Source organism: Phyllostomus discolor, chromosome 2 (assembly GCF_004126475.2).
Source record: "Phyllostomus discolor isolate MPI-MPIP mPhyDis1 chromosome 2, mPhyDis1.pri.v3, whole genome shotgun sequence".
NCBI classification, from domain to species: Eukaryota; Metazoa; Chordata; class Mammalia; order Chiroptera; family Phyllostomidae; genus Phyllostomus; species Phyllostomus discolor.
In genome coordinates, this window is record NC_040904.2 from 204860131 (window position 1) to 204885111 (window position 24981).

A 24981-nucleotide genomic window follows, 5' to 3' on the forward strand; every position below is an offset into this window, starting at 1 on the left:
TTGACAGAGACCATGGGGAAGGTTTGAGAGCAGTAGAAATGGAGGTAGCGGCAGGGAGATCCCAGTTAAGTACTGTATTCTTCCTTTCTGCCAGTTTGCTTTACAAGGTGTGCGATCTCTCCCCCAGGTGTCTGCGGTTTGATCGTCCCCCAGGAAGACATGCCGTTTTGTGACTCTGGCATCTGTCCAGACATCATCATGAACCCGCACGGCTTCCCATCACGAATGACGGTCAGTGCGATTTTCAGAGGCCCTGCTTTGGAGGAAGAAAGCTGGCAGTTGGTTGGTAGTTAGTGGAGGTGCTGGGACCTTGAAACTGATTTTTAGGAAGGGCCCCTTGGCCCCCAGCCAGATAAGTAGGCTCCGAGCCCCTGACCGTGCAGGGCTGCTGTCCTGTGCGGAGGGCACATGGAGCCGGGGTGCCCCGCCTTAGGGAGCAGCCTTCTGTGCACCACACTTACCCTCAGCAAAGAACCGCCTGTGTCAAGCCCAGTGTGTCTCCCTCTCCGTGGTGGTGGTTTTACAATCCTGGCTCCGCCACCTACTGGCTGTATGACTGGGGAAGTTGCTTAACCTCCATGTACTTGGGTTCCCTCGTGTGTAAAGTCGAGTAATAGTGCCTGTCCTGCGGCAGTTCGCGGAGGCACAGACTTCGATCACGCCCGTCAGGTTTTTCCAACAGTCGGTCACACAGTGAGAGAGCGACAAATATTTACTGTCGTTAATTGCTCACTCCTATTAATGGTAGTAGTCTCATAATTCTTTGGGGAAATAGTCCACATCTAAATAAGCAAACAGGATTTCTATGCCACAGGAAGGTACTCACTTACTTTGCTCACACCCCGCAGGTGGGAAAGTTAATCGAGCTGCTGGCCGGCAAGGCAGGCGTGTTGGACGGCAGATTCCACTACGGCACCGCGTTCGGGGGCAGCAAAGTGAAGGATGTGTGTGAAGACCTCGTTCGCCACGGTTACAACTACTTAGGGAAAGACTATGTGACGTCTGGCATCACAGGGTAAGTAAGTGTGTGTTCACATGTTTTAAAGTAAAGGTATGGATTTATTAGGAGAAGAGGTAGGGGCCCTTAAGATATTCAGCTTTACTCCTTTAAGAAATCTGATATAAGAAAATCCAGATATATGATGGAGGTGTTAGCTAATGCTGTGGTGGTCATCGTTTTGCAATACATAAATGTATCAAATCAACATGTTGTACCCCTTAAACTTGCATAATGTTATGTTGTCAATTATTGGGCTGGCCACAAAGTCTGTTTAATTTTTTTCCATAAAATAAAAGACACATTTTCATTTTCACCAATAACTTTACTGATTTGGATAGTTTGAGTATGTCGGTTATCTCCCGCTATCTAGTGGGTAGAGGCCAGGGGCGCTGCTAAACATCTTCCAATGCAGCAGACAGCCCCACAGCAAAGAGTTATTTGGCCAAAGTGTCAATAGTACCAAGAAACTTCTCAAACCACTGACATGTTTGACCAGTCACAGCACCTTCTCCATATACAGCACACATCTTTTTTTTGCATCTCAGTTGTATTTTCATCTTTCTTGAAAGAATAAAGCATAATATGCCAGAAATGTTGCATGTTTGCTTCCATATTAAATGGTTACACAAAAATTCACCAATGTTGATGACGTTTTTAAGGCGCATTGATATGACAGCTGTCACAATACAATCTAACAAAATTGTTTCAAATGAAGTTAAATACAACTAAGCACTACTAGAGCCATTGCATGGAAAAAAACTAGAACTTTTTGGCTAACCCAATATAACTCAATAAAACAGGGAGGAGAAGAAAAGAAAATTCAAATATAGGATACTGATAAATTAAGAACTGCTGTTTTACTAGTGGGGTTATTTAAAAATTAGAAAATATTTAATTTACCAAAATAGGATTTCTACACAACTTTTAAAGAACAAATTAATTATATATAATGCACAATCCCTTAGTTGTTGAACTTGCAGTGCATTAATATGATGAATATCAAGTAATCAGTGCTGTCAGAAGGCCTGAGGCCTACTGTTTGCACACTCACTAACTAAAGATGTGTTAAATACTGAACATGAGCGAGGTACTAGGTTTGCAACAGTGAACAAAATGGATGTGGTCCCTGACCTATGGAGCTCACTGTTGAGATGTGTTGCTAGATGTTAAAAAGTAACAGATAACTGTTAACTTCTCCGCAGGACCCACCCCGACTACTTAATTTAACACTACAATCCAGTATTGCCCATTTCCAGCTTTCTTTTTCTCTGTAGGATTCATCGTTATCAAACACACTGTGTGATAATGCTATATAACATTATCGCCTGTCTCCCCGAGTAGAAGGTAGCCTCCATGAGAGCAGGGCTCGTCTGTTTTTACTGTTTTGTTCAGCGTCTAGCTCGGAGCCGGATGGGGTGGGCACTCCATAAATGTTTGCTGAATAAAGGAATGACAACAAGTGATGCAAGTACAAGTAGCTCTCACCAGAATGACGACGAAGGGTGGGTTAGAGGGCCCCGGTGAGGAGGTAGATGTTTCAGCAGAGATGTGAGCGATGAGAATAGCCCAGGTGCCGGGTCTTACCCCTCTGTGTCTATTTCTTCGTCTTAAAAATAGGAATGACAATATCTCCCTCCCCGGATGGCTGCATGGATTAAATGGCACATGGTAGATACTTTATTTCTTGGCAGAAAGGAAGTTCTGGGGCAGTAAAAAAAATTGTGAAGTCTTCAGTCCCCTGGCTACCCTTGCTCCAGACTTAAGAGTTGTCTTCTGTCACAGCAGCTCCATGTTCACTCCTTCTGAACTCTCACCACAGTATGCCTGAACACTCATCGAGGGGGCTGTGACAGACGTTTGCTGAGCGTCCGTTACCTGCCAGGCGGGGCCGTTTGTGCCGGAGCCACAGGGACAGGGGAGACAGAGTGCTTGCCTTGCTGAGTCTGCTTCTTGTGGGGAAGGCAGACAGTAGTCAGAGAAACGATAAATAGGTACCATGACACAGACGGGTGGTAAGTGTTCTGAAGAAAATAAAACCCGTGCAGGAGTTGAGACAGGGCGTGGGTACAGCCGTGCTGGAGGAGGAGGAGGGCTCCTCTAGCTAGGTGATCGGGAAGGTCTCTCTGAGGAAGTGAAGTGTTTGCGCCGAGTGACTGCCTGCCGGGAGAGTGATTTAGGCAGAGGAAACAGTACGTGCAAAGGCCCTGCGGCACGCGCGCTTGCTACGTTTGAGGAGCAGCGAAGAGGCCCGTGTTACTGGAGTAGGATGAGCGACGGACAAAGGGAATAGTAAATGAGTCGGATGTGGGTAGGAACCAGATTACAGTGGACCTTATGGCTGTTTACAGAATTGGGGGCGATATAGACTCTGAGTGTAATGGGAAACCACCAGGAGTTTAGAGCAAAAGAAGGACCTGCTGTGATGCCCGTGGTGGAGGAAACCACTGTGGCTCGTTATGCGAAGAGCAGATTGCTGAGTGGGAGAGCAGAGCGGGGAGAGCGGCTAGAAGCCGGTCTGCAGCTGCCCGGGCAGGACGGGTGCTGGCCTGACTGCAGCGGGCGGCCGAGGGGGCACCGCCCCCACGCACTGTGTTACAGGCTGTTTGAGCTTTCACTTCTTCATTAAACAGTGTCTCTCTTAGTGTATCCACAGCACTTTTATGTTTTCAGATCTAGGCTCCTCTTTTACTGCAGACTGAAAATCATTCTCTGACTCGATCGTAAACCCGTTCACAGGCAAATAAGGGCCTGCCAGTGCCGAGACCCGGGACGGGCTGTTTCCTGTGAGCCCAAACTTAGCTTCTCAACGCCAAACTCTGACCTTGTCTTTCAGCGAGCCCTTGGAAGCCTACATCTATTTTGGCCCCGTGTACTACCAGAAGCTGAAACACATGGTGCTGGATAAGATGCACGCCCGGGCCCGGGGGCCGCGGGCCGTCCTCACCAGGTGAGAGGAGAGCGTGTGCAGGCTGAGTGTGCGGGCGGAGTGTGCGGGCATCACACCTCCCTCGGGTCTCCCGGGACAGCAGTGGGCAGATTCAGCGCAGTTTCCGTCTCCCTGGGGTTGCACCCTTCGGGGTATTAGGCATCAACAAAAATCATACATGTCTGATGAGCATGAAAACATGGCACCCAACTAAAAATCACTTCACAGGCGCAAGAGCAAACCCTCCGTAAGTCTTGATAGTAGTCTCCTCACTAATCATTTACTGTTTTCCAGTTTGCTCATATGGTCCCGTTCAAACAGGTTCTTTGTAAGAGTGTAGGTCCCCTGACGCACATGCCTGCCAGTGTGCCTGCGCCCTCCCACACGTACACAGAGGACATGGGCACACATGACCTGGTAGCCTACGCTCTGGGGTCCCTGTGTGCCCCTTCACCAGTGTATTCCCCTTCACTGGGCATTCCAGGCCCAGTGTCCGTGTGTTGATGAATGGGTGTAATTGTTGGGAAAGGGAGCATACTAAGGTTTGCATGTCCTTAATACTACATTTTTCAGGTGCAGAAGCATAGCGTAAGGTGGTAGTTCTCAACCAGGGATGATTTTGCCTTCCAGGGGATGCTCGACAATGTCTGAAAACATTTTGGGGTGTCACAGTCAGGGGCTGGGGGAGCAGCTGGCATCCAGTGGGTGAGGCTGGGAATGCTGCTGAGCATCTTGCAGTGCACAGGACAGCCTCTTCCCCAGAGAATTAGCCAGCCCAGGGTGGGCTGACTGCCCAGGGCGAGGAGCCCCTGGAGGGGAGGAACACAGGCCCCGGACTCGGAGTGCCGTAGACGTGAACTCAGCTCCACTGTGCAGCACCGCCGTGAGCCTCGGACGGGTCACTTACGGCTCTCGGCTTCGGTTTTCCTCACATGTGAGGTTGAGGTAGAGACAATAAAGCCCACTACACAGCGTGCTGGTGAACGTCCGATGCCTGAATACAGACTGTATGTGGCGCTGATCCATGGAGATGCTCAGTAATATCCAATCCCCTGCCCATGTTCACAGAGCGCTGCTTAGGTGTTACAGTGCAGTGGAGGGAGCAGAGGATGAAGGAGCTGGTATTTGGATGTTTGTTTTTTCAAACCAGGGGAGAGGCGTGGATGACTTCACTCCCTGCCCGTGTAACACTGAGCAAGTGCACATGCCTGCCGGATTGATGGGCGTGTGTGTGCTCAAGGTGCAGAAGAGGGAAGAGAAGCCGAGATTCTCAAGACAGCCATGGCTTTAACACTAAGACCGTGTTTGAGTTACATGCATTTTTCCCCGAATACTGTCCCCTCCAGAGCTTCCATTTCAGTTACAACATCCAAAAACTATTTCAGAGCAATATAAATGTCAAAGCAGTTATTTCCTATTTTTTGCTTTGCTGTAGTAAAAAAATGTTACTTTAGTATTACATTTGTGTATTCCATGCGAAGCCGGCCTGGAGTGCATTTGTCTGTAGTCAGTTACCTTGGTAAAATCCAGGTTTTGAGTGCTGCCCTCGTGTGACCTGGCCGCCTTCACCCGTCCACCGCCCGCAGGCAGGGGCGCCCTTCCCCTGCCCAGGGAGGCTCTGCTCGCAGATAAAAGCGCATGCGTGTCGTGCTCGGTTATGAAGCTCCCACCACATCGTGTTCACTGAGAGCTACTTACAAGTTTCTCCTGCGTAGATTTTCTGTTGACAAATAATGTGCAACTTAAATTAATTTTCTTTTGTAACTATCAACAACAAGACTTAAATTTTTGGCATGGCTGGCAGTCATGTGCTTATGTTCTGAACTCTCTGGGAAACTGGCAGCAATAACCACCCAGATTAAAAGACACTATGGAATAAAGCAAACAAGAGCCTTATGGACCCCACCCCCCCCACTGGACCGCCCCAAGGAGCGTCACCCCAGCATGAGCCAGCCAGGGTGTGTGCGTGTGTGCGTCTCATAATTCATGTCATCAGTATCTAGGTGGGGTTGCCTATGTTGCTGCAAAATCCCCTCGTTTTACCTGCATCCTTGATACTGGATTCTTAACTTGTTAAAGTATTCTCAAGCCCCGCAGATGCGTAAGTCACAGGGAGTTCACTCAGGGGGCCTGTAGCTTCCCAGTCCAGTGCTCCCCCTAAGGAGGAGCAGAGCATGTTCATACACGAAGGACCTGTTCAGGAAGGACCTGGGTGGGACACACAGCGGGGGCTGTGAGACAGGGAGGTGAGTCTCTGGAAAACCTCCTACCTGGCTCCAGGTGATTCCTGATCTATTCCAAATTGATAGAAACCCATTTGCTTCTTCCCGTGTTTAATTTATGTAACAGTAAAGCTCCTCCCTGCAGTCCTGGGAATAACTGGAGGACTTGGATTTCTTCCACGGCCTGTTCTGCTCAGTTTTTCTGCTTGTAAATAACAGAGAGCTGAGACATCTCTGAACATATTCCAAAGACACCCTCCCCTGGTAATAGTGATAGTGATGCTGATAGTACTCACTGGTACTTAGCACTGGTATTTTGTATGGTATGTATTCATTTATTTTATCATTATTTATGTCATTTAAGTAATTGTTAACTTTCATTTAATAATAAAAATAGCAGTCGGTTCTAGGGTTACATCTCTTCTCATTTATGGCTCCTTCAGATAGTTAGCCTCATGTACACTGTGCAAATGAGGTTGAGCAGCATGCTCAAGGTTACTGTCTAATAAGGGATTTGAACCCAGGTGATTTGAACCCTGCTCCAAAGCTTTGTGCCCTCAGCCAGAATGCGATGCTTCCCCTTTGTGTAATGTAATAACACCTCTGTCTAACTTGTTTCAAAGGCAACCCACTGAAGGTCGATCTCGTGATGGTGGTTTGCGCCTTGGAGAAATGGAACGTGACTGTTTAATTGGTTATGGAGCCAGTATGCTTTTACTAGAGCGACTAATGATTTCAAGTGATGCCTTTGAGGTTGATGTCTGTGGGCAGTGTGGACTTCTGGGGTATTCCGGCTGGTAAGTGGATACCATATGTCTTTCATACCGCACCTCTTGCCCCTTAAATCACAGCTCAAGAATTGACCCTGATCACACCCACATACTCTCCAGCCTTCCCCGTCCCTGCACTCCTAGAATGGGGGGTTCTGTATGTACATGTTTACTTTGTCTACCTAATGTCCTGTTCTGTACACATTTAAACTTCCAAGGAGTAAGGGTTTTGTCCTCTTTTTAATATTATGTTGAGTACCTTTTATAACACTGTTTACTTATAACAATTCTAGCAGAGCCATTGTTAGGTGTTATAATTATAATATATTATAAATAGAAACATTTTAAAGAAGATTGTGTTGAATACCCTAATTTAACCTCAGACCTAAAGAACCAGGTATGTTGCCCCAGATTTTATAGTAAATTGGTGACAGAGCCAAGACCAGAACCTGGTCCCCAAACGCCTGGTCTGCACCCCGTCTGCACAGCAGGCCGAGTTCCCCTCGGACAGTGAACCCCACAGTGGAAGAGACCGTGTCTGTCTCAGTCTTTCCCTCACAGACACTGAGTGGGAGTCCCCCGGGTGCCAGACTCAGCCCCAGACCACAGCAGCGAATAAGACAGATGAATGGCTGCCCACCGGGTGCTCGTCTTCCAGTTCATTCTAAATATGATTCTGTCTTGTCAACCCCTGCTTCTCCAGCCTGGGACCTGGAAGATGCGTAATGGAAAATAATTGCTAAATGGTCCTAACCCTGCGTCTAGAGGGTTGCCAGTAGGTAAACTATGTAATTCATAGTTTATCATTTCTGTGTAGAGTTCAGTACACAAGGTCCAGCTTAGATAGTGACGCTGCGTACTTTGTGTTCTTGTTTGTGTAGTCAGAGCATCTTCTCTTCCTTGCAATGGTTCTGCTGTCCCACTGTCCCACTAACTACTGCTCTGCTTGGCATTGGTCATGATCCAGAGCCCTGAAACAGCCCTGTAGACAGGAGGGCCTGTAGTTCCCCAGGCTCTGCTCACTGTCCTAGCAGAGACCAGGTCTACCAGGGTCTGAAGCAGGCGCTGCAAGGATGGGAAGCAGCTTCAACTTCCTCATCACCCCTCGCTTTCCTTCCCAGAGCCCCTTTCCCTGGGGAGGGGCAGGGCAGTCCCCAGAAGGAGGGAGTTTGGCCCAGATGAGCACTCGTTACCGGAGATGGAGGGTTAGTTACATGGGCTGTCTTTTCCTCATGAGTTCCCCACTCAAAGCCCCCTTACAGAGAGAACCCCAACTTTTTGCCATCTTAGCTGCCACTTACTTGGTTGAATGAAGCAAATTAAGAGTCAGAACGAGAAGCCTTCTTAGAACACAGTGTATATGACTTGCTAGTTAAATGTCAAAAATCTCTTAGCCAGAATCAATTATTTAATCATTTTGATGTAGAAGGGTTGGTGAGACCTGTGTGTGAAGAAATCATCTCATCTTAAAAACTAACACAACAGGTGGCCGTTTGCCTTTCATGAGGTTGCAGAGATGGGGTGACCTTAAACTTGGCACTTTCTCATATCAGTGACATGGAGGGGTTGCTGTTTCACTTCTGAAATGCACATTGAGTTTGCTTTTTATTGTCCTGTATAGCAACAACAAGAAAAGTATATAATAGGAAGCTGCCTGGAACTTAATTCCACTGTGCTGAAATCTTCAAAGTTGGTACAAATGTAGTGCAGAAGAGTCATTTTCTTACCAATAGGGATCATGAAACTTTAAAAAAGAATTTCTTTTTCTTCATTCTCCCTGCATTCTCCTAAAGGAGATGGGGGTGGGGAGCAGGGGGAGAGAGGAAAAGAGAAGGGAAGGAAAGAGGGAGGGAGAGAGAGAAGGAGGGAGGAAGGCTAAGAGGAAAAATTTTTAAAAGGAAAAAACAGGGAGCAAAAGAGAAAGAAGGGAAGAGACAAGGCAGGAAGGAGAGAAAAGAAAAGGAAGGGAGGGAGGGATGCAGGGAAAGAGACAAAAAGAAGGAAAGAGGGAGAGAGGAAAGAAAAGGAAGGAGGGAAAGAAGAAAATGAAAAAGAAAGAGGGAGTGAGGAGAGGAAGGAAAGAAATAGAGAAAAAGAAAAGAAATAGGGAGGGAAAGAGGAAAAAGAAAGAAAGGAGAAGGAAAGGAAGGAAGAAGGGAGGGAAAGACAAAACAAAGAGGGAAAGAAAGAAAAGAAAGGGTGGGAGGAGAAGAAAAGAAAAAGATGGGAAGGAAGGAGGGAGGGAAGGAAAGAAGGAAATGGAAGAAAGAAAGGAGGAAAGAGAGAAAGAAAAGAAAGGTCATATCTACTCATGTACTTTGAAAGCTTCCCCCCACCCCACCCCACCCCCCCGCCGCCAAATCCCCAGGGAAGCTGAGGTGAGCGGTAATTAATGCCTCCGTCATTCTGTCAAAGTCCTATCTTCTTTCCTCCTCCATTTCTGTCTCACTTAGAGATCATCTGATGGCAGTGCCTGATTTGGAAGCTCATGTGTTCAGTGTGTATTGTATTTGAAATCCTTTGAAAGGGGGCTAAATCAGGTTACGCGGTTTAAGGGTCTTTACTGTAATTAAACAGACCTGGATGTACCGTGTGTCTGATTTTGAATGGCCTGTTTCTACCCTTGTTGCCAACAGGAAAAAATCCTCGTCCAGGCTGGAAGTCTGGCAGCCTCCTTGCGCTGCTGTCAGGCAGGGGAGCGTAATGATGCTGTTACTACCCAGTTACCTGAGCTGTGCGCTGGGCTGTGTGGGAGGGAGCGCCGCGTTTGTCCGAGGAAGCGCTCTGTAATGAACAGCACAATGGAGGCTGGGTAATTAGAGCAGTTCAGAACCTTGAAACTGGCCTTCCGTCATTGATTTGCACATTAGTGAGGCATTGCTATGGGGATGTTTACAGCGAGACCGTTCCACAGAAGACTCGGAGGGCCTAAGTCACAAAAGAGAGGTCCAGAAGGAAAACTGCAGTGAAAAGAAAGCCCCCGTTAGGATAATTAGCTCATAGAGGACATTTTACTGGACAGTCATTCTTCACGTGAAGCCACAGCCTCCTTCTCTGTCTGGCTTTGCCCTGAAAAATCAGTTTATTTGTTGTTTGGGTCAAGTTTTTTCTTTAGAAAGTATTCAGATACAGGGGAAGGTAATTTATGTATTTTTTATTTGTATGTGTGTGTGTGTGTGTGTGCATTGGAACAATTTAAACATGCCAGAAATATTTAATAAGAGAGAAGATTGGTGGGCTTCCTGAAACATCACGAATCAGCACACAGAAGTTTTAAACAGGTTAGCATGGATCGAATTCACAGAGTAATGACAGGAGAACCAGCAAGAAGTTGCTCTAGTTAAATCCATTTCTCCAATTGAATTAAGGCGTGAACATGAGTCCTCAATAAATTAGATCAACCCAGGCACATGCGAAATAGTTTTTAAACTGCCGCGCATTAAAGAGATCCTTAGGTAATCCTCTAGGAAAAAGTTGTGCACCGTGTCTCTGTTAGGACTGTGGCTAGTCGAATCCTCCATGGTGTCTGCTGAGCCGCCTGCAGTCCCTGGGAGGAGGGACCCAGGCCTGGACCCTCGCGGGCTCCTCCTCCCCCGGTCTCTCCTGCTCTGGAAGTGCGGGTCTGTGGAGTTGCCACCACGTGCTCCTTCTCAGCCGTGGTGATTCTGTTTTCTGAAACGATCAAACCTTTATTTTGCTGATTACAAAAATGATCCCTGCTCTTCATAGAATATTCAAAGTTATGAAAAATAGATAGTTACATTAATTCCCACCACCCAGAATTTTTTAGTCACTTTGAGAGATAACTGTGTTTACCCGTAGTTCTGTACTGGTTTTTTTTTTTTAAATCATGAATTCTTTCAAGAGTCTGCTAGTAGCAGGAAAATACAAACAGGTACCAAACAAATCCTGTTACGTGTGATTTGGGGGGCTTCATGCACTTACTGGAACCCATCTGAGAACTCATTTGGGACCATGCTGTTTAGCAAACCGCTCTTCTCACCTCACGGCGGGTGCTGGGCACCTTCACAGTGCAGTAAACACGGGCCTGCACCACTGCATTCTGCGGCCTCACCGTGTCCTCTGCATGAATGTCCTGTGACCAGAGAAATCCCCTGCTGTGTGCTGTTAGAGACAGTGTGATCGTGAGCGTTCTTGTGCACATATCTTTGCCACTTCTGTGATTACTTAAATAACATGTGTGTTTGTAATTTTTGCACATACTGCCTTACTACCATCCACAATAGCCTTTCTCGTTCGCTGAGGAATCCTCCGCCAGGACCTGGTTAGCGCTGGGTCTTCTCAGCCTTGGTTGCCGTTCCTCCTGCACTCGTTTCCTCCTCTGCTCCCCGGGGGACCTGATTTTCTGCCAGTGAAGTCTCAGGACTTGGACTGGGCACCGGTTGTCCCAGGCGCCCCAGACCCTTGAGGTGTAAGGGGAGGCCCTGTTTGGGTCTGGAATCTGATGGAATAGTTAGTTCGCTTTCTTCCTTGGGGCCCTTCTTCGGTTGTAGCTGTTCGGTAAGGCCGAGGGTCAGTTCACTGGCTCTCCTGAAGGGAGAGAGAAGAAGACCCCTGCTGGGAGAGCAGGCACGCTGGGTAGGGACACGGCTGTCTTGTGGGTTCAGGGGGAATGTGCACACGCACACAGGGCCTGCATGCTGTGAGAAAAGCAGCTCCGATGCTAATAGAGCCAGCTTTGAAGGGCCCTGGAAAAATAAGTAACATTTGATTGGACACCACCTTTCTGTATGTAAGTCTCGTCTTTCCCAGAAATCCAAGGGTGAACGTTGAGCCTCTTGCCTAGAATGGCGCAGTGTATGTCGTAGATGCTTGTCACTGCACGGAGACTCAGTCTGTTTAAAACCCTCCCCGCAATTGAAAGTCTAAATCTGAGGAGCTTTCGGACGGCTCAGATTTCCCGGGCTCATTCAAAACAAGTGTGTGGGCAGGTGTTTTGCATTTCAAGGAGAAACCTCGAGCTGTATAGTGCTAACTAATTAAAAGTACATGTTTTTAAAATGGGAGGAGTGATAATTTGTTCTGGTTTTTTGCTGCTTTTCACTGTGTGGACACATAAGCGCATGTTTGGTAATGTGGCTGCACCCCGAGAAACAGAAAACCAGCTTGGTGGAAGGCTGATAGAATCTGTTAGGGAGAATCCTCCTTTCCCAAGTGCAGGCATTTATTTATTTATTTGTTTGTTTGTTTGTTTCTGAGTCGCTGTCCCTCTAACACATGCCGACTTGGGTTCCAGGTGCCACTACTGCAAGTCGTCTTGTCACGTGTCTTCCCTCCGCATTCCGTACGCCTGCAAGCTGCTCTTCCAGGAGCTGCAGTCTATGAACATTATCCCCAGGTTAAAGCTGTCCAAATACAATGAGTGAGGAAGGATGCGGCCGTGGTTATTTAAAGAGAACAATCCGTATGCCCGACGCAGCACAACTTAGAGGGGACTGAGAACCACATCTGCTCCTGGGAACAATTGCTTTGAACGGTCTCCTGGAAGAAACCAAAAAGTGACGGAGAGGCTCTTCAGGCACTAGATGACTGAGTGACCAGCCTTGGCCCGTGAGCCTGGGGCCGTGGAAGAGACGCCCACAACGTGGGTTCCGATGCAGCTCCTCGTCCACGTACTGAATTTGCACCACAAGTGGCCGTGACCTAAAATGTTCTGGTTTCTTGAAATGTACTCGTTAGAAAAACCTTCCTCCTCAGAAAGCATGTTTGGGATTTAATAAAACTCAGGATTTTTATGAAACCCGACGGATAGGAAGAATCTGTTTGAACCGGTGGGCTCGGCCTTGGCCTGGGGGCTGGTCTGAGCGGTGGGGAGGGAAGCACAGCGGGACCCCGAGGGCGTGGCGGGTGAGGCGGGGGCTTTCCTACCCACTACTGTGAGGTGCTGAGTGTCCTTCCTCCCGAACTCTACCTTTTTACACCCAAACTTTACTTACAGTTGAAGCTCGGTGACATATAATAAACGTATTTCTACCACCTTCAGCAAGTTTGCCAGTGATGGCACTTCGCCTTATGAACTTAATTGCTACTATTTTGAATCTCCATGTCGTACCACGTACACTAATACTTGTTGAATATATGAAAATAATTCCATGAATGCTTTGTAGTCTTTCTGTTCCTTCCATTTCTGCCAGGATGTTAGCTTTCCATTTTCGTTTTAATCTGACAGCCTTCTTGACCCATTTCTAACTTGTTCTTAATTGCTCTGGCCTGAAGCCAGATAAACATTTGTGTTAAGAATTATCTATAAAATAAGTCAGAAAAGCTTTGAGCAACAGTCCGACGCTGCGTTCCCAGCACGTCACAATGAACAGGTTTCACAGGATATTAACAGGTTGTCATGTACCGACAAGAAGCAAGTTCTGGTGTCCAAGGAGGTTGAAAAAACGGGTGCGGCCAAGTTGAGCATACTGGACTTCTCTACACCTTTACCAAGCTCCGTACTCCACGAGTCTCCGAAAGAGGGAGGATGTCCCAAAAAACAGACTGGTCGTTGCCCTGAGAACAAACCTGTGATCACTTGGTTCGCCCTCCTCAGCCACTGCCGCCGCCACCTGTCTCTGGCCCCTTCCAGCACTTGAGAGGCGTGGCGGACAGGGGTTTGAGTGCCCAGATCTTTGGCTACACCCAGGGTTCTCTCCCTTTGTGTCACTTTGTAGTTCTCAAAACTGAGGGTGCCTAAAGATTGCTGTACTGGATTGAGTGTACAAAACACGTTCTGTACTGCGTGGGCCATTTAAGGAGTTTTCGAGGGTGACTGGGACTGTTTCCTGCTGTGTGACGATTCTACTTATCGGCTTCATCAAAGGTGGAATCGCCCTGTGATGTTGGCACACCTTTCACCGAACACCCAGGTCAGTTTTGCTGGGTACGTGAGGACTGCGTCACTGGCCACTCGGGACCTGCCACGGCAAGGCCCTGTGCCAGGGACACAAAGACAGCAGGACTTGGCCTGTGCCCGAAGGATCTCGGGACCCAGCAGAGGGGGCCCGGGCATCAGCTGGTCCTACACAGAACAGCACCGGGAGTCGGCGCCAAGGATTAACCTCGGCCGTGCTGTGGGAGCTCCCGGGGCAGGGTGACTCACCGCTCTGGAGATTCGGGAACAATTCTTCACGAGCATGATCATCCCCTTTGCACAGCTGACGAAACTGAGGCACCAAGTAGCTGATGCCCCCAGCACCACGCCGTTCATGGAAACGGCCGTGCCACTAAGACTCAGGTGGCGTGGGCCTGGAGACCGGGCTTTGTGCCTTGGCTTTGCTTGAGCTTCATCTGTGGTTCTATTTTTCAGTTACCAGATGGGACATTTAAAAAAATCTATTTTAGCAAGAGGGTATGGGGGGGTGGGAGAGACATCAACTTATTAATTGTTTGATTCTTCTTGTACGTTCCCTGAATGGGGTTTGAACCCACAACCTTGGTAGCAGGATGACATTGCAACCTACTGAATGACCTGGCCAGGGCTCAGGTGTAACCAATTTTTAAATTCAATTACCACTAAGTGGTTGTATTTCTGAAATACCTTTTTTCAAAAACCATTCCAGGCAGTTCTGATCATTTTGCAGAGTCGCCTAACCAGCCTCCTAGGAAATTCTCAGTTCCCAAAGATAGCAAAGGCTGAAGAGAGCGTAGGTTCCAAACGGAGACGTCCTTAGAGGAAAACATTGTGTCGGGTCGATATTTCAAAAAGTAGCAGGTACTGCATTTGAATAGCATTTGATTCAGGAATGCCCTAATAAAAAGCCAGAATTGGTACGGTAGTCCTGCCGTACTTTTATTTTTTAAGTTATTTGTAAATTCCTCGTTTTAAGAACCACCAACTAGATTTTCATTTTTAGTAACGGTGGAGCACACTTCCACCGACCAGCCTGGCAGCACTCTCTCCCGGCCGGCCTTTGCCGGGTTCGCAGTGGCACAGGGATGAGAGGCCACAGAGCCACAGGGGGCCACGCCCCGACCTGAGCTTCGGCGGAGTCGGCAGAGTCATAGAGCTGGGGAGGCTGACCGGTGGGCTCCGGGTGGCCGGGACGCCAGGACCGGAGAGGCCACGACCCCAGACAGAAAGCAGGCGCGCTGCGGTGCACCCAGCTGCACCACGTTCCCCTTCCTCTGGTCCACTCTGGCTGTCACCACAGAAGCCCTCAGCCCGGGTGGCTTCAGTGACAGACATTTATTTTCTCTGAGTTCTGGATTCTTGAAGTTCAAGATCAGCATGCTGACAGCTCTGGTTTCTGGGTAGGACTGTTCCCTCCCAGCTGCAGACAGCCACCTTCTCACCATGTCCTCATGTGGCCTCTGCTCCGTTTGTGCTGGGGAGAGAGAGGGCGAGCTCTGGTGTCTCTCTCTCTCTCTCTCCCTAAAAGAAGACCAGTTCGGTCGGGTTAGGGCCCTGTGACCTCATTTCACACCAGTTATCTCCTTACAGGCTGTATCCCCAAATAGGAACACATGGGGAGTGGCAGATTCAGGGTAGGAATTTTGGAGGGACACAACTCGGTTCATCATAACCCTCAAGTCTTGTAACAGCACAGACTGAGCTGCTACCTGCATCTGTTAAAGCTGAGCCCGCCCAGCGGCTCCATTCCTAGGTGTATGTGTGCTGGGCAGACGTGTGTTCGTACGTGTTATTGGTGAGCACGTACAGAATTGTTTCTTGTGGCGTTATCTGTAATAGCCCCAACGTATAAACAACTCCTACATACTGCCAGTAGATAAATGCACAACGTTCACACAGTGGAATACTATACGGTAATGAGAAAACTGCTGCCTCCGATGATGTAGATAATCTTGCCACTGTAGGGCTGGGTTGGAGAGAGTTAGATGAGAGAATGCATGCTGTATTCGTCCCACTCAAGCTCAAAGACAGGCGTGATCTAAGACGTTACGATCGTAGGTCCCTGTGCAGAGTGGGTGGCTAACGAGCGTGCGGTGCAGGAAGGGGCTGCTCAGGTGCAGCTGATAGTTTCTGACCTGAGACCTACGTGCTGGTTACATGGTGCGTTTATTTAATGAAAATTCATTGAGCTGTATGCACTCAGGAGTTTTCACTTCTCTGAGTATATGTTATACATTACTAAGTTTTTAAAAAAAGAACACAGGTTCTAAATTTAATAGCTTTGTCACCTCAAACATAACACACTGTCTTTGTTCTCTTAGTTTTCCCATCCTCAAAATGAGAGTTATAATAGCCCCGACACCTAGAGCTATTTGAGATTGAACGAGACGACAGACACACCTGAAGGGCTCAGCGCGGGGCCTGGTGCACGACAGGTGCTCACAAATGTTTGCTCGTGTTCTCCCTGGGAGTAGCACACTGCTTCCTGGTCGTGTCCCGAACAGCTTCACCGGGAAAGGGTTAGGAAAGGCCATCTGAGTTTCCATTGCAGGAGGGAGTTTGGGAACCAGGACCACGTGCAGAAACTGTGGGGTTTTGCAGAAGTTACCCGTGCAAGCCGCCCTGGTTTACAGGGACGGGGAGGAAGGACGGCGGCGGGGTTTGGGAACGCACTTCCGAGGAACATCCATTTACCCCCGACATCAAAGTGAGGCCTGTTGTCGGCACGGGGGTCCCAGAATAGTTTCGTGAAGCCCACAGAACCACTTCTCAAAACATTTCCATGTGGTGAGAATCAAGTGAAGGAGTCTTTTTTTTTTTTAAGAAAAAGAAAAAGGCCTTGATTGGCTGCTGCGTAATGGGATAGTTTTCAGCTGCTTCAGAGCACTTGGGGCCAACACCTCTATCTGCCGTAATGAGTCACATGAGAACGAGCCATTAGGGCCGGTGGCTGAGCCCGTCCACTCCTGGGCCGCCTGAGTAATAGGGGAGCCCGTTTCTGGGGGACCTGCAAATAATTCCTCTGTGAAACGGACGGTCAGCAAAGTGCCTGTAAAAGTAGCACCTCTTTAGCATCCATATTTACTCCATATGTGTCTTGAAAATAGTTTATGTCATTTGCTGACCAAAAGCCGGATTTTTACTGCATTAGCCTCCCAGGGCCAAGGCCAGGAGGAGTCACCATCGGGCTTCAAAGTGGCGGTGTCAGGCGGGACAAGGAAATGAGCGGGCAGTCAGTCCGGAGGCGCACGCCGTTGGTGCCCGGAGCCAGGCCGCCCGCCCGCTGGGGTTTCAGACACAGGCACCTGGGGCAGTGACGAGGTTTGCTTCAGCAAATCACATGTATCGTGGCCAGAATACCATAGCAGGAGATTTCAGGACAGCCTGACACTCACATTTTTGCTCAGAAGTCTGAAATCCCAGACCATGGTCAAAGGAGGTGAACTATTATTCTTCAAGTCCAGGGAATAGCTCTCGTTCCATGCACAATAAACTTTAAGTCTGGTTAACTCCCAATCATCCACGTTAATGGAGGCAGAGTGGTGTGAGTGAATTAAAACAGATGGTGCATCCCAAACCTTTCGTATTGGACGCTGGGGTGGAGTGTACATTCACATTTTTACTGTCACTTGAATGGAGGAGGGTTGGTGAATTTGCTCTCCTTGAAGCAGAGGCTCCTTTGAACACTGCATTTGAAAAAATGGAATCGTAATACCCTTACGGTTAAGTAATGATGACAGATCTTTGCAGTGGTGGGTAGGGTAGCCTTGACTACTGGGTGCTTCTGGGCAGGTGGCTCTCAAAGTGTGGGCCTGGACCAGTGGCATCAGTGTCACCTGGGAGCTTGTTAAAAATTTGAGTGGAACCCAGCAGTCTGTTTGAGCAAGCCTTCCAGGTGGTTCTAATGCAACCTCAAAGTTGAGATCCACTGTTTCAGCTACTTGAAGAACTCGGGTGCCAACTCTCCCATAGATCCAGCATTTAGATTTTTAGGGGTGCCACAGGACCAACCCCTTGGGAATCAGTTCCTCACTTTTCTGTCTTTCTTGCTGGCATGACTTCCCCTTAAGCAGCAGGTTGGATTGGGTTGTTCCTGCCCCTGAGGTTCGGCACCCCTTTCCCAGCCTCCCCCACCCCCTTCCCTGCCGGTGGAGAGTGAGAGCGAAGGAGATGGGCATCAAAGGCCAGATTTGTACAGGAACCAGGAATGTCTCCAGACACTGCCAAATGGACCCTGCAGGGCAAAGTCGCCCCCAGCTGAGAACCACTGAATCAGACAGTGCGTGCGAGAAGGGGTCTCACTTACAAACAAATGAGAACAGTTTCAGATTTCAGTTACACGGATCTGTGCTCAGTAGACTGACAGCCAGTGTGCCTCTGGGCAATCTAGTGGTGATCCAGACGGACCGAGCGTGATCGGTACTCCATTGCACCAGCAAGTGTGAACATGATCCACCGAGCCCTGGTTTTCTCCTCGGCGCACAGCTGTAAACAGCATCAGATAGAACTGATGTCCACCACGTTGGGCCTTCGGTTTAATAAGTTCCGTTCCTTTTGTAAACGTGCTTTTGTATATCTGGTGATAATACTACAGACATCAAAAAGAAAGGTCAGTTATAATCTCCACTTTTATTCACGTTCACCCACAGCCTGCCTTGTTTTAGATCTAGCCAATTTTTGTTTTGTTTTGTTTTTTTGTCAAAGACACATACTGAACTCTCGTCATTTATGCAGTCACATCTTAGCCTTGCGTCTGCCCGCCTGCCTCACGGCAGGGGCTGCTCAGCTCCCAGCCTGACCTGGTGCAAACACTCTGCCTCCTCTCTGTGCAGCCCCGTGCAAGTGAGTGCAGCCGTATGTCCCAGGGAGAGGCATCTCCCAGCAGGCTTCAGTGCTGCCTGCACTTGTAGGTGACAGCGATGGGGTCGGACTGCAGAGCAGAAGTAGCAGCTGTCTTTCCGAGTGACTGGGTAATTTCCTTCCTCCTTACTCTGGGTCTTGCATGTCCCTAATAAGTCTGCAATCTGTCGGGACCTGAAATATCTCAACCCTGGTGCAGAAAGTAAAACAGGAGGCTGTTAGCAATTCATTCCCTGCTCTGCCAGCAGGGAGAGTTATTCTAATGACCTTACTCATTGTCAGATGTAGCGAAAATCTAGGCATAAATATTTGTAGAGATCGAGGCAGGCACAGTTCTGATAGTACAGATGTTGTAAGGACCTCTTAAATAAAGTCAGGGATGCAAATGCACATACATGTGCTTCCATTCTGTGTCTGTATCCCCTTGGCAGCGCCCTAATCAATCATAGCAGCCTCGCCTGCCAAACCCGAGTTTGGCCCCGGACCCTTGAACACCAAGCCCAGAAGCCATACCCCATCGTGGAGGGGCAGGAGCGAGCTACAGTGGTGAGTAAGGACCCTGCAGTCGGACTGCCTGCCCCCAAACCCTAGCTCCACCCCCAACTAGCTTTGTGATCTCTGGCAAATTATTTTGCCTCAGTTTCCTCGTCTGTAAAAGTGAGGTAATAACAGTACCTACTCATAGGGCTAGTTGAATCAATTCACGTGACCCACATAAGTGCTCAATAACGATCAGCTATCGTGATTAATTGGAGGTGGTTTCCATATGGGACCTATTTGCCATCCCTGTATAATAGCATTTCTTCTCTTTCTTAATTAAGTCCGTTTCACCTGTGTGGCTTGTCACCTGTGTGGGGTGGCCTGTTGTGCTCATAAAGCTAGGGTTTGATCCTTGTTGGGAGTGGAAAGTTTAAATGTGCATCTCACCTTTTATTCAAACACTCCTGAATGCATGCCTTTGGTCGCAGTGGAGACTGGGTCAGCGGGTGTGGTTGGCTGAAAGGGAAGCCGTTTCCACTCTGAGAAAATAAACAGCTTCAAGTATGCACCTAATAGTGGGTTAGGAGTGCAGTCTTCATGTGGGAAAGAAATTCAAGACACGTATGTGGCATTACGGGCCTTCCCATCTAGAAACCCCACTCCATCGAGTTACCAGATTTTACAGATATTTATATTCAGCTGTGTGCACTGAACTCAGCATTAATGCCCCCCGCATAAGAATCTGATGACCTGCATAAGAAAGAATTTGTGTATGAAGGAATCCTTGGCTTGTGCGCAAAGGAAAAAGTCTCCCCTGGAAAAATACAGGCCTTACACATTTAGCAGACCCTCGTGTCCGCAGAAACAGTCACTGGCAATTAGGCAACTGCCGGGAGATCAGAGGCAGGAGCCCGCACATGAAACGGAGGCGGCACATGAAGATCGCCGCCTTCTATCTCTGAGTTATGGGCGGCCGAGCTTGCCTCCCCCTGGGCCCAATCTGCTCTGAGCTTTTCCTGCTGTGGACAGAGGCCCCCCGGGACTTTTATGCACCCCAGTTTTCATGCAGCTTACTGATCCCTTTTTCACATGAATGAAAAACGCCTTTGATTTCGAATTCTCACGTCTGTTTTGTGTAACACTTAACTGATGTGCCAGAATCACTCTGTACCTTAAAGGGGGTCAGTCTCACGCTGGGCTATTAAAGTCAGCCCTCATGTGAAGAGTCGCTCTGCTCACTTACAGGATAACTGCCCCGACTTTCCTAATGATGCTCATCTCATTAAACCTGGATTAGGGAAAAGAGGGGCAAGCAGAGCCGCCGTTGGAACCCGGCCAGAACCTATTGATGAGTCAGTCCAGCGCACGAGAGCCTTCAGAGAAGTGTTATCTGCTGATCCTGCTGATCGGCGGGGCTGGATCGAGCCCCCTGAGCCTTCCGGCCCTGCCCTTCTCTGGGAAGCCTGCTCCAGAGCATGAGCTCCAATTAGAATCCTGATAGAGACCTTGAACCAGTGGGTCCACTTCATTTGATCCCGTGACAGAACGGGCTGTTTTATTACCTGCGAAAGCCTCCGTCCCTGGAGAGTTCTGATCCCTGAATCTGTTCACCCAGCACCGTTTCTTCCAGGTGGGGGCGTTCTGCTAAGTCCTGGCAGTGCGGTCATGACTTGGATGCTCAGAACTGGGAGAGAAGGCAGAGAAGCCGCAACGCAGGGATGGGGGAGGCTGCCGTTCACACGTGCGTGTAGCTCTGACAAATTCAATACATGCTCCGCATCGGACAAGAGAAGGAAGGGTAGAACTTACACAAGGCAGACAGCGGCTTTCACCTCCCCATTGTCAAGTCTACATTAAGTGAAATGTAGTCTGCTGTCTCCCCGTGCTTCTCCCAGCGTGAGAGTCTCTGCTCCGGTCTGAGTCTCCAGGAGCTAAAAAGGTTGTGGGTGGCCTTAGATTCTTTGCGCATTACAGACCCTACATTTAAGACACCGTCCCATTGGGTGCTCAACCAGAGACATAGCCAACTGTCCGAATGCTTAGTGGTTTAAGTCATCTTCAGGGGTAATCTTGGCGTTTGGAGGTTTTCCCTTGAAGTGCTGGCTGTAGAGCTGATGCCCCGGTTAGACGAGGCTCCCTGTCATACAGCAGAAGGGGAAGGCAGCATGTGATACCGTGCAGTGGGACCTCCTGAGCATCAGGCCAGCTTTCCCAGACTAGGCTGCTGCCAGAGCAGACTTTTGAACGACTGGACATTAACCGATGCAAGGACAGCCTGGGGTGATGCTGGAGGGGGAGGAGGGGGAGGGGGAGGAGGACAGTGACGACAACAGGTGGAGAAAGTAAGGAAGCGGAATTGACAGGCCTTTGGAGGAAGTGAGAGGAAGGAATCAGGGAGGAGCCTCAAGGTAATAACTTGGTCATGCAAGTAGGTAGCGAACCACCAAGATAAGGAGCAACTAGCAGAAAGCCGGTGTTGGTGGCGGAGGTGGTGGGGAGGGTGGTATGTTGTTACCTTTAGAGTGCACTGAGTTGGGTGCCTGGGGGACACCTGGGTCAGCAGCCCATTGGGAGATGAAAGGCAGGGGCGGCCAGCACAGATTGGCCCCGGGAACGTGTGTGACCTCCTCCCCAGTGAGGTGCGCTGAGGACAGAGGGCCAAGAGGGAACCTGAAAGACACCAACACGTAGGCCAGGTAGGAGCCACAGAAGAACGCCAGGAAACATCAGCGCCCAGCAAAGCAGGGGGGAGGAGGGAGGGTCAAGAGGCAGATGCTGCGGAGAAGACCAGAGAGATGGGGTCTGAAAGGCATCCAATGAGAGCAGATTCAAGGGCATGGAGAAGGGCACTGCTGGGAGCCCCAGGGATGGAGGGTGAGTAGAGGTGGTTGTTTAATGTGGTAGAGCTCCTGGTGTCCCCCCTATGCGGTGGTTCACAGGGACAAGCAAGCCAAGGGAATACCACTGGCCTCCATAGCCTCCGGCGTGGTCCCACCCTCCCCCCCCCCCCCCCCCCCCCCCCCCCCGCCGGTTCTCTCCCCCATCCGTCTGCCCCAAATCCCCCGCTGTTAGACTCCCTGCAGGCAGGTCTGCTGGAAGGACACATTAACCAATGAGCTCCTGATTAGGGTCATGGCTGAGATGAGCTGAGCTGTCTTCCCAGGCCCCTACGGATCGGTTGGAAGGGTTAAGGGCAGCGCAAGGGGCAAAGGGAGCAGACTCAGCGAGGGGTCTCCTTGATTCTTTTCCTTTAATTGTCCAGTTTTCAAAATAATGATTTGGTTCCCTAGCAGGTCCTTCGCCGAGGACCGATGAGCTTTTATGGGGATCATCACGAACTAATGGATTCGATGTATTTCACGTGTCCCGATCCGTTGTGGTTTTCAGCATTCCGGTGCTCAAACTGCCCCATCGCTGGCCAGGGGAGGCTATGCAAATTTGCCCTGAGTCCTTTTGACACATGCCCAGGCGCCCTTGACGCTTCCTTGTTTTCAGGTGTGCCTCGATGTCCCCGTCTCCTGTCGTATGTGTGCCGTCCCGGGCCTGGACTCACCCATCCCTCCCAGGAGGCCGGTTTCCTGTCTGTGGGAAATAGGTCAAGACCGCAGTCCAGGTGTTGGGAATGCTCATTACTACTGAGTGCGCAGTCGTTTCTAGGCCTTTCCGATCATTAAAGCGAAGACAGAAGATGGAAGAGACAAAATAAGGAAGAGAGAGAGGGAGTAAAGGCAAGGAAGAAAGGAGAGAAAGAAGGAAGGGAGGAAAGAAAGAAAGACGGAATCAACCACAGGTCCTTACTAACCCTTCTAATTCCATCTGCAATCCAGGGCTACAAGGCTTTCTTCATTGCATCAGTCTTAGATCCGTGTTCACACCAAAGCTCGCAGTTCTGAGTTCTCAACACCCGTGTGCTCACCGCCCCAAAATATAAGCACAGCAGCTTCAGAATAGCGCTACCGACATCACCACCGACAACCCAGGTAGTGAAGAAAGTTTAGTGGCTTTAGGGCTCTTTCTGTTTATTGAGTGCATCCCACTGGGGGTAGACGGTCAAGTTCCCGGTGGTACGGTGGTTTAGAATCGCTCTCTGAGATGTCCGCTGACGGCATGCACGGTTAGGTTCACTTACAGTGTTTCGTTTGTTTGAGGTTTTAGGGATTTGTTTTTTATTTAATTTTTTAAATTAAGTCTACCTTCTGTTCCTGTCTCCTCCACCCTATTCCCTTTCTTCTAGAGTTAGCCATTTGCATTTTTTATGTTTATATTTTTATCGTTTGGAAATATATGCCTATTCCTCTTCAAACAACAGAAGCTTATACACGTCCTTCACCCTGATTTTCCACCCAGTGTCATGCCCAGTGAGAGCCCACGCAGCAGGGAGGGGGTAGGTAGAGCTCTCCGTCAGTGGGGCCAGATAGGACAGACAGACGGCTTCAGAAGCTGCCCCACATCACTCAAGCACCCCCGGTGCTGCTTTCCCTCCGCCCCCGCCATGCTTTGGCAACACAGCCAAGTGCGCGTCAGCTTTGTGGGGGCGTCTCCATGACAGCACCACTCCGGTGTCTGGTTTCACCCCTCAGTTCAAGACTACACGTGTGTACTACACGTACATTTTGTAAATAATAAAACAATATTTAAAATTACTTCCACTTGTTTAAACCTCTGAAAGGAATCACACTTGCCCTTTTTCATCCCACGTGTACGTGCGCACGGCCTGATGACGAACTACCGGAGACCCCTAGGTAGGGTTCCCATCAGTCTTTTCTCAGTCATTCGTTTTACTCAATCAGAAATGTCTAACAGGGATCAGTGGGTCTAACAGACAGCTGTGGATGTTCACTGTGGGAAGTGTTTCCGTTGCTCCTTCAATCCCCCTCGTACTTAGCAGCTTCCAATAATGGTCTCTTTCTCGTGGCTCTGAGGGTTGAGATCCTGCACAGGGCTTTGCCCGCAGTGCTTCAGCGTGGGCAGGGGCAGGGACGCGTCAGCAGGGGAGCCTCAGCTGGCTGCTTGCAGCCCGGGCCTGGGCCGCTGGGCTGGGCTGGGCTGGGCTGGGCTGGGCTGGGCTGGAAGGCCTCCCTCCCTTTGGCGCCTCAGCTGGAGTGTCTGGGAAGACTGATGGCCTCGCTCACTCCCCCTTCCTGCGGCTCCCCAGCAGGGGTCCAGATGCTTTACAAAGGCTGCTCTGCTCCGAGGGTGAGAGTTTCAAAAGGACCAGCCCAAGCGCTCCCTCCTTAAGGACAACCTTATTACCACTTGTTGATGTCCCATTGGTCAAAACGAGTCACACAGCAGAGTCCAGAGTCAGGGTGGGAGGGGACCACACACAGGTGTGTGGACACCAGGGGCCACCACCACTGGGAGCCACCAACGTCACAGCACGGTCTGCACGGGAGACTTTCTCTCTCATCAGCTCTGTGTCAGAGTCTGAGTTTACAGCCGGGGGAGTAACTGTTTCGATCTGGGAAGCAGTGTCATTGCACCCCTTGATGCAGCGTTGGAATTTCACCCTGGAAAATACTCCCCCCCCCACCCCCCACCCCCCCCCACCCCCGCAGCATGTGGATGTAGCTTTTTAAAGCCTTGACACCTGCTCTGATGAGCAACAGTCATGGAATCCTGACCCCGGGGGTGACAGGCTCTGGCCACACAGAATACCTGTCATTTCACTGAGTTGCTTCCCTTGAGCAAGGCCCTCAAAGTCATTGAAGTGGTCCTGAGTGGAACTATCAGCATCAGGAAAAATGTTTTGATCTCACCACTCATTTAAGAGGAAATCCTAATACCTCTAGGGCAAGGATGTAGGATCAAGAATGGTAGTCAGGGGTCTTTAACTGGTTTTTGATAGTCAAAGTATTCTCATA

At 49.4% G+C, this 24981-nt stretch overlaps 1 protein-coding gene across 1 annotated transcript in view; it reads left to right on the forward strand.

The window, feature by feature from the left end:
• POLR3B (RNA polymerase III subunit B) overlaps nucleotides 1-13032 on the forward strand; it is a 106760-nt gene extending 93728 nt beyond the window's left edge. The window contains exons 24-28 of the mRNA XM_028532874.2: nucleotides 128-231; nucleotides 849-1015; nucleotides 3834-3947; nucleotides 6772-6945; nucleotides 12176-13032. Of these exons, the coding sequence (XP_028388675.1) occupies nucleotides 128-231; nucleotides 849-1015; nucleotides 3834-3947; nucleotides 6772-6945; nucleotides 12176-12305 (689 nt within the window). The 3' untranslated portion in view covers nucleotides 12306-13032. The remainder of the gene's footprint in view (nucleotides 1-127; nucleotides 232-848; nucleotides 1016-3833; nucleotides 3948-6771; nucleotides 6946-12175) is intronic.
• The last annotated feature ends 11949 nt before the right edge of the window (nucleotides 13033-24981 follow it).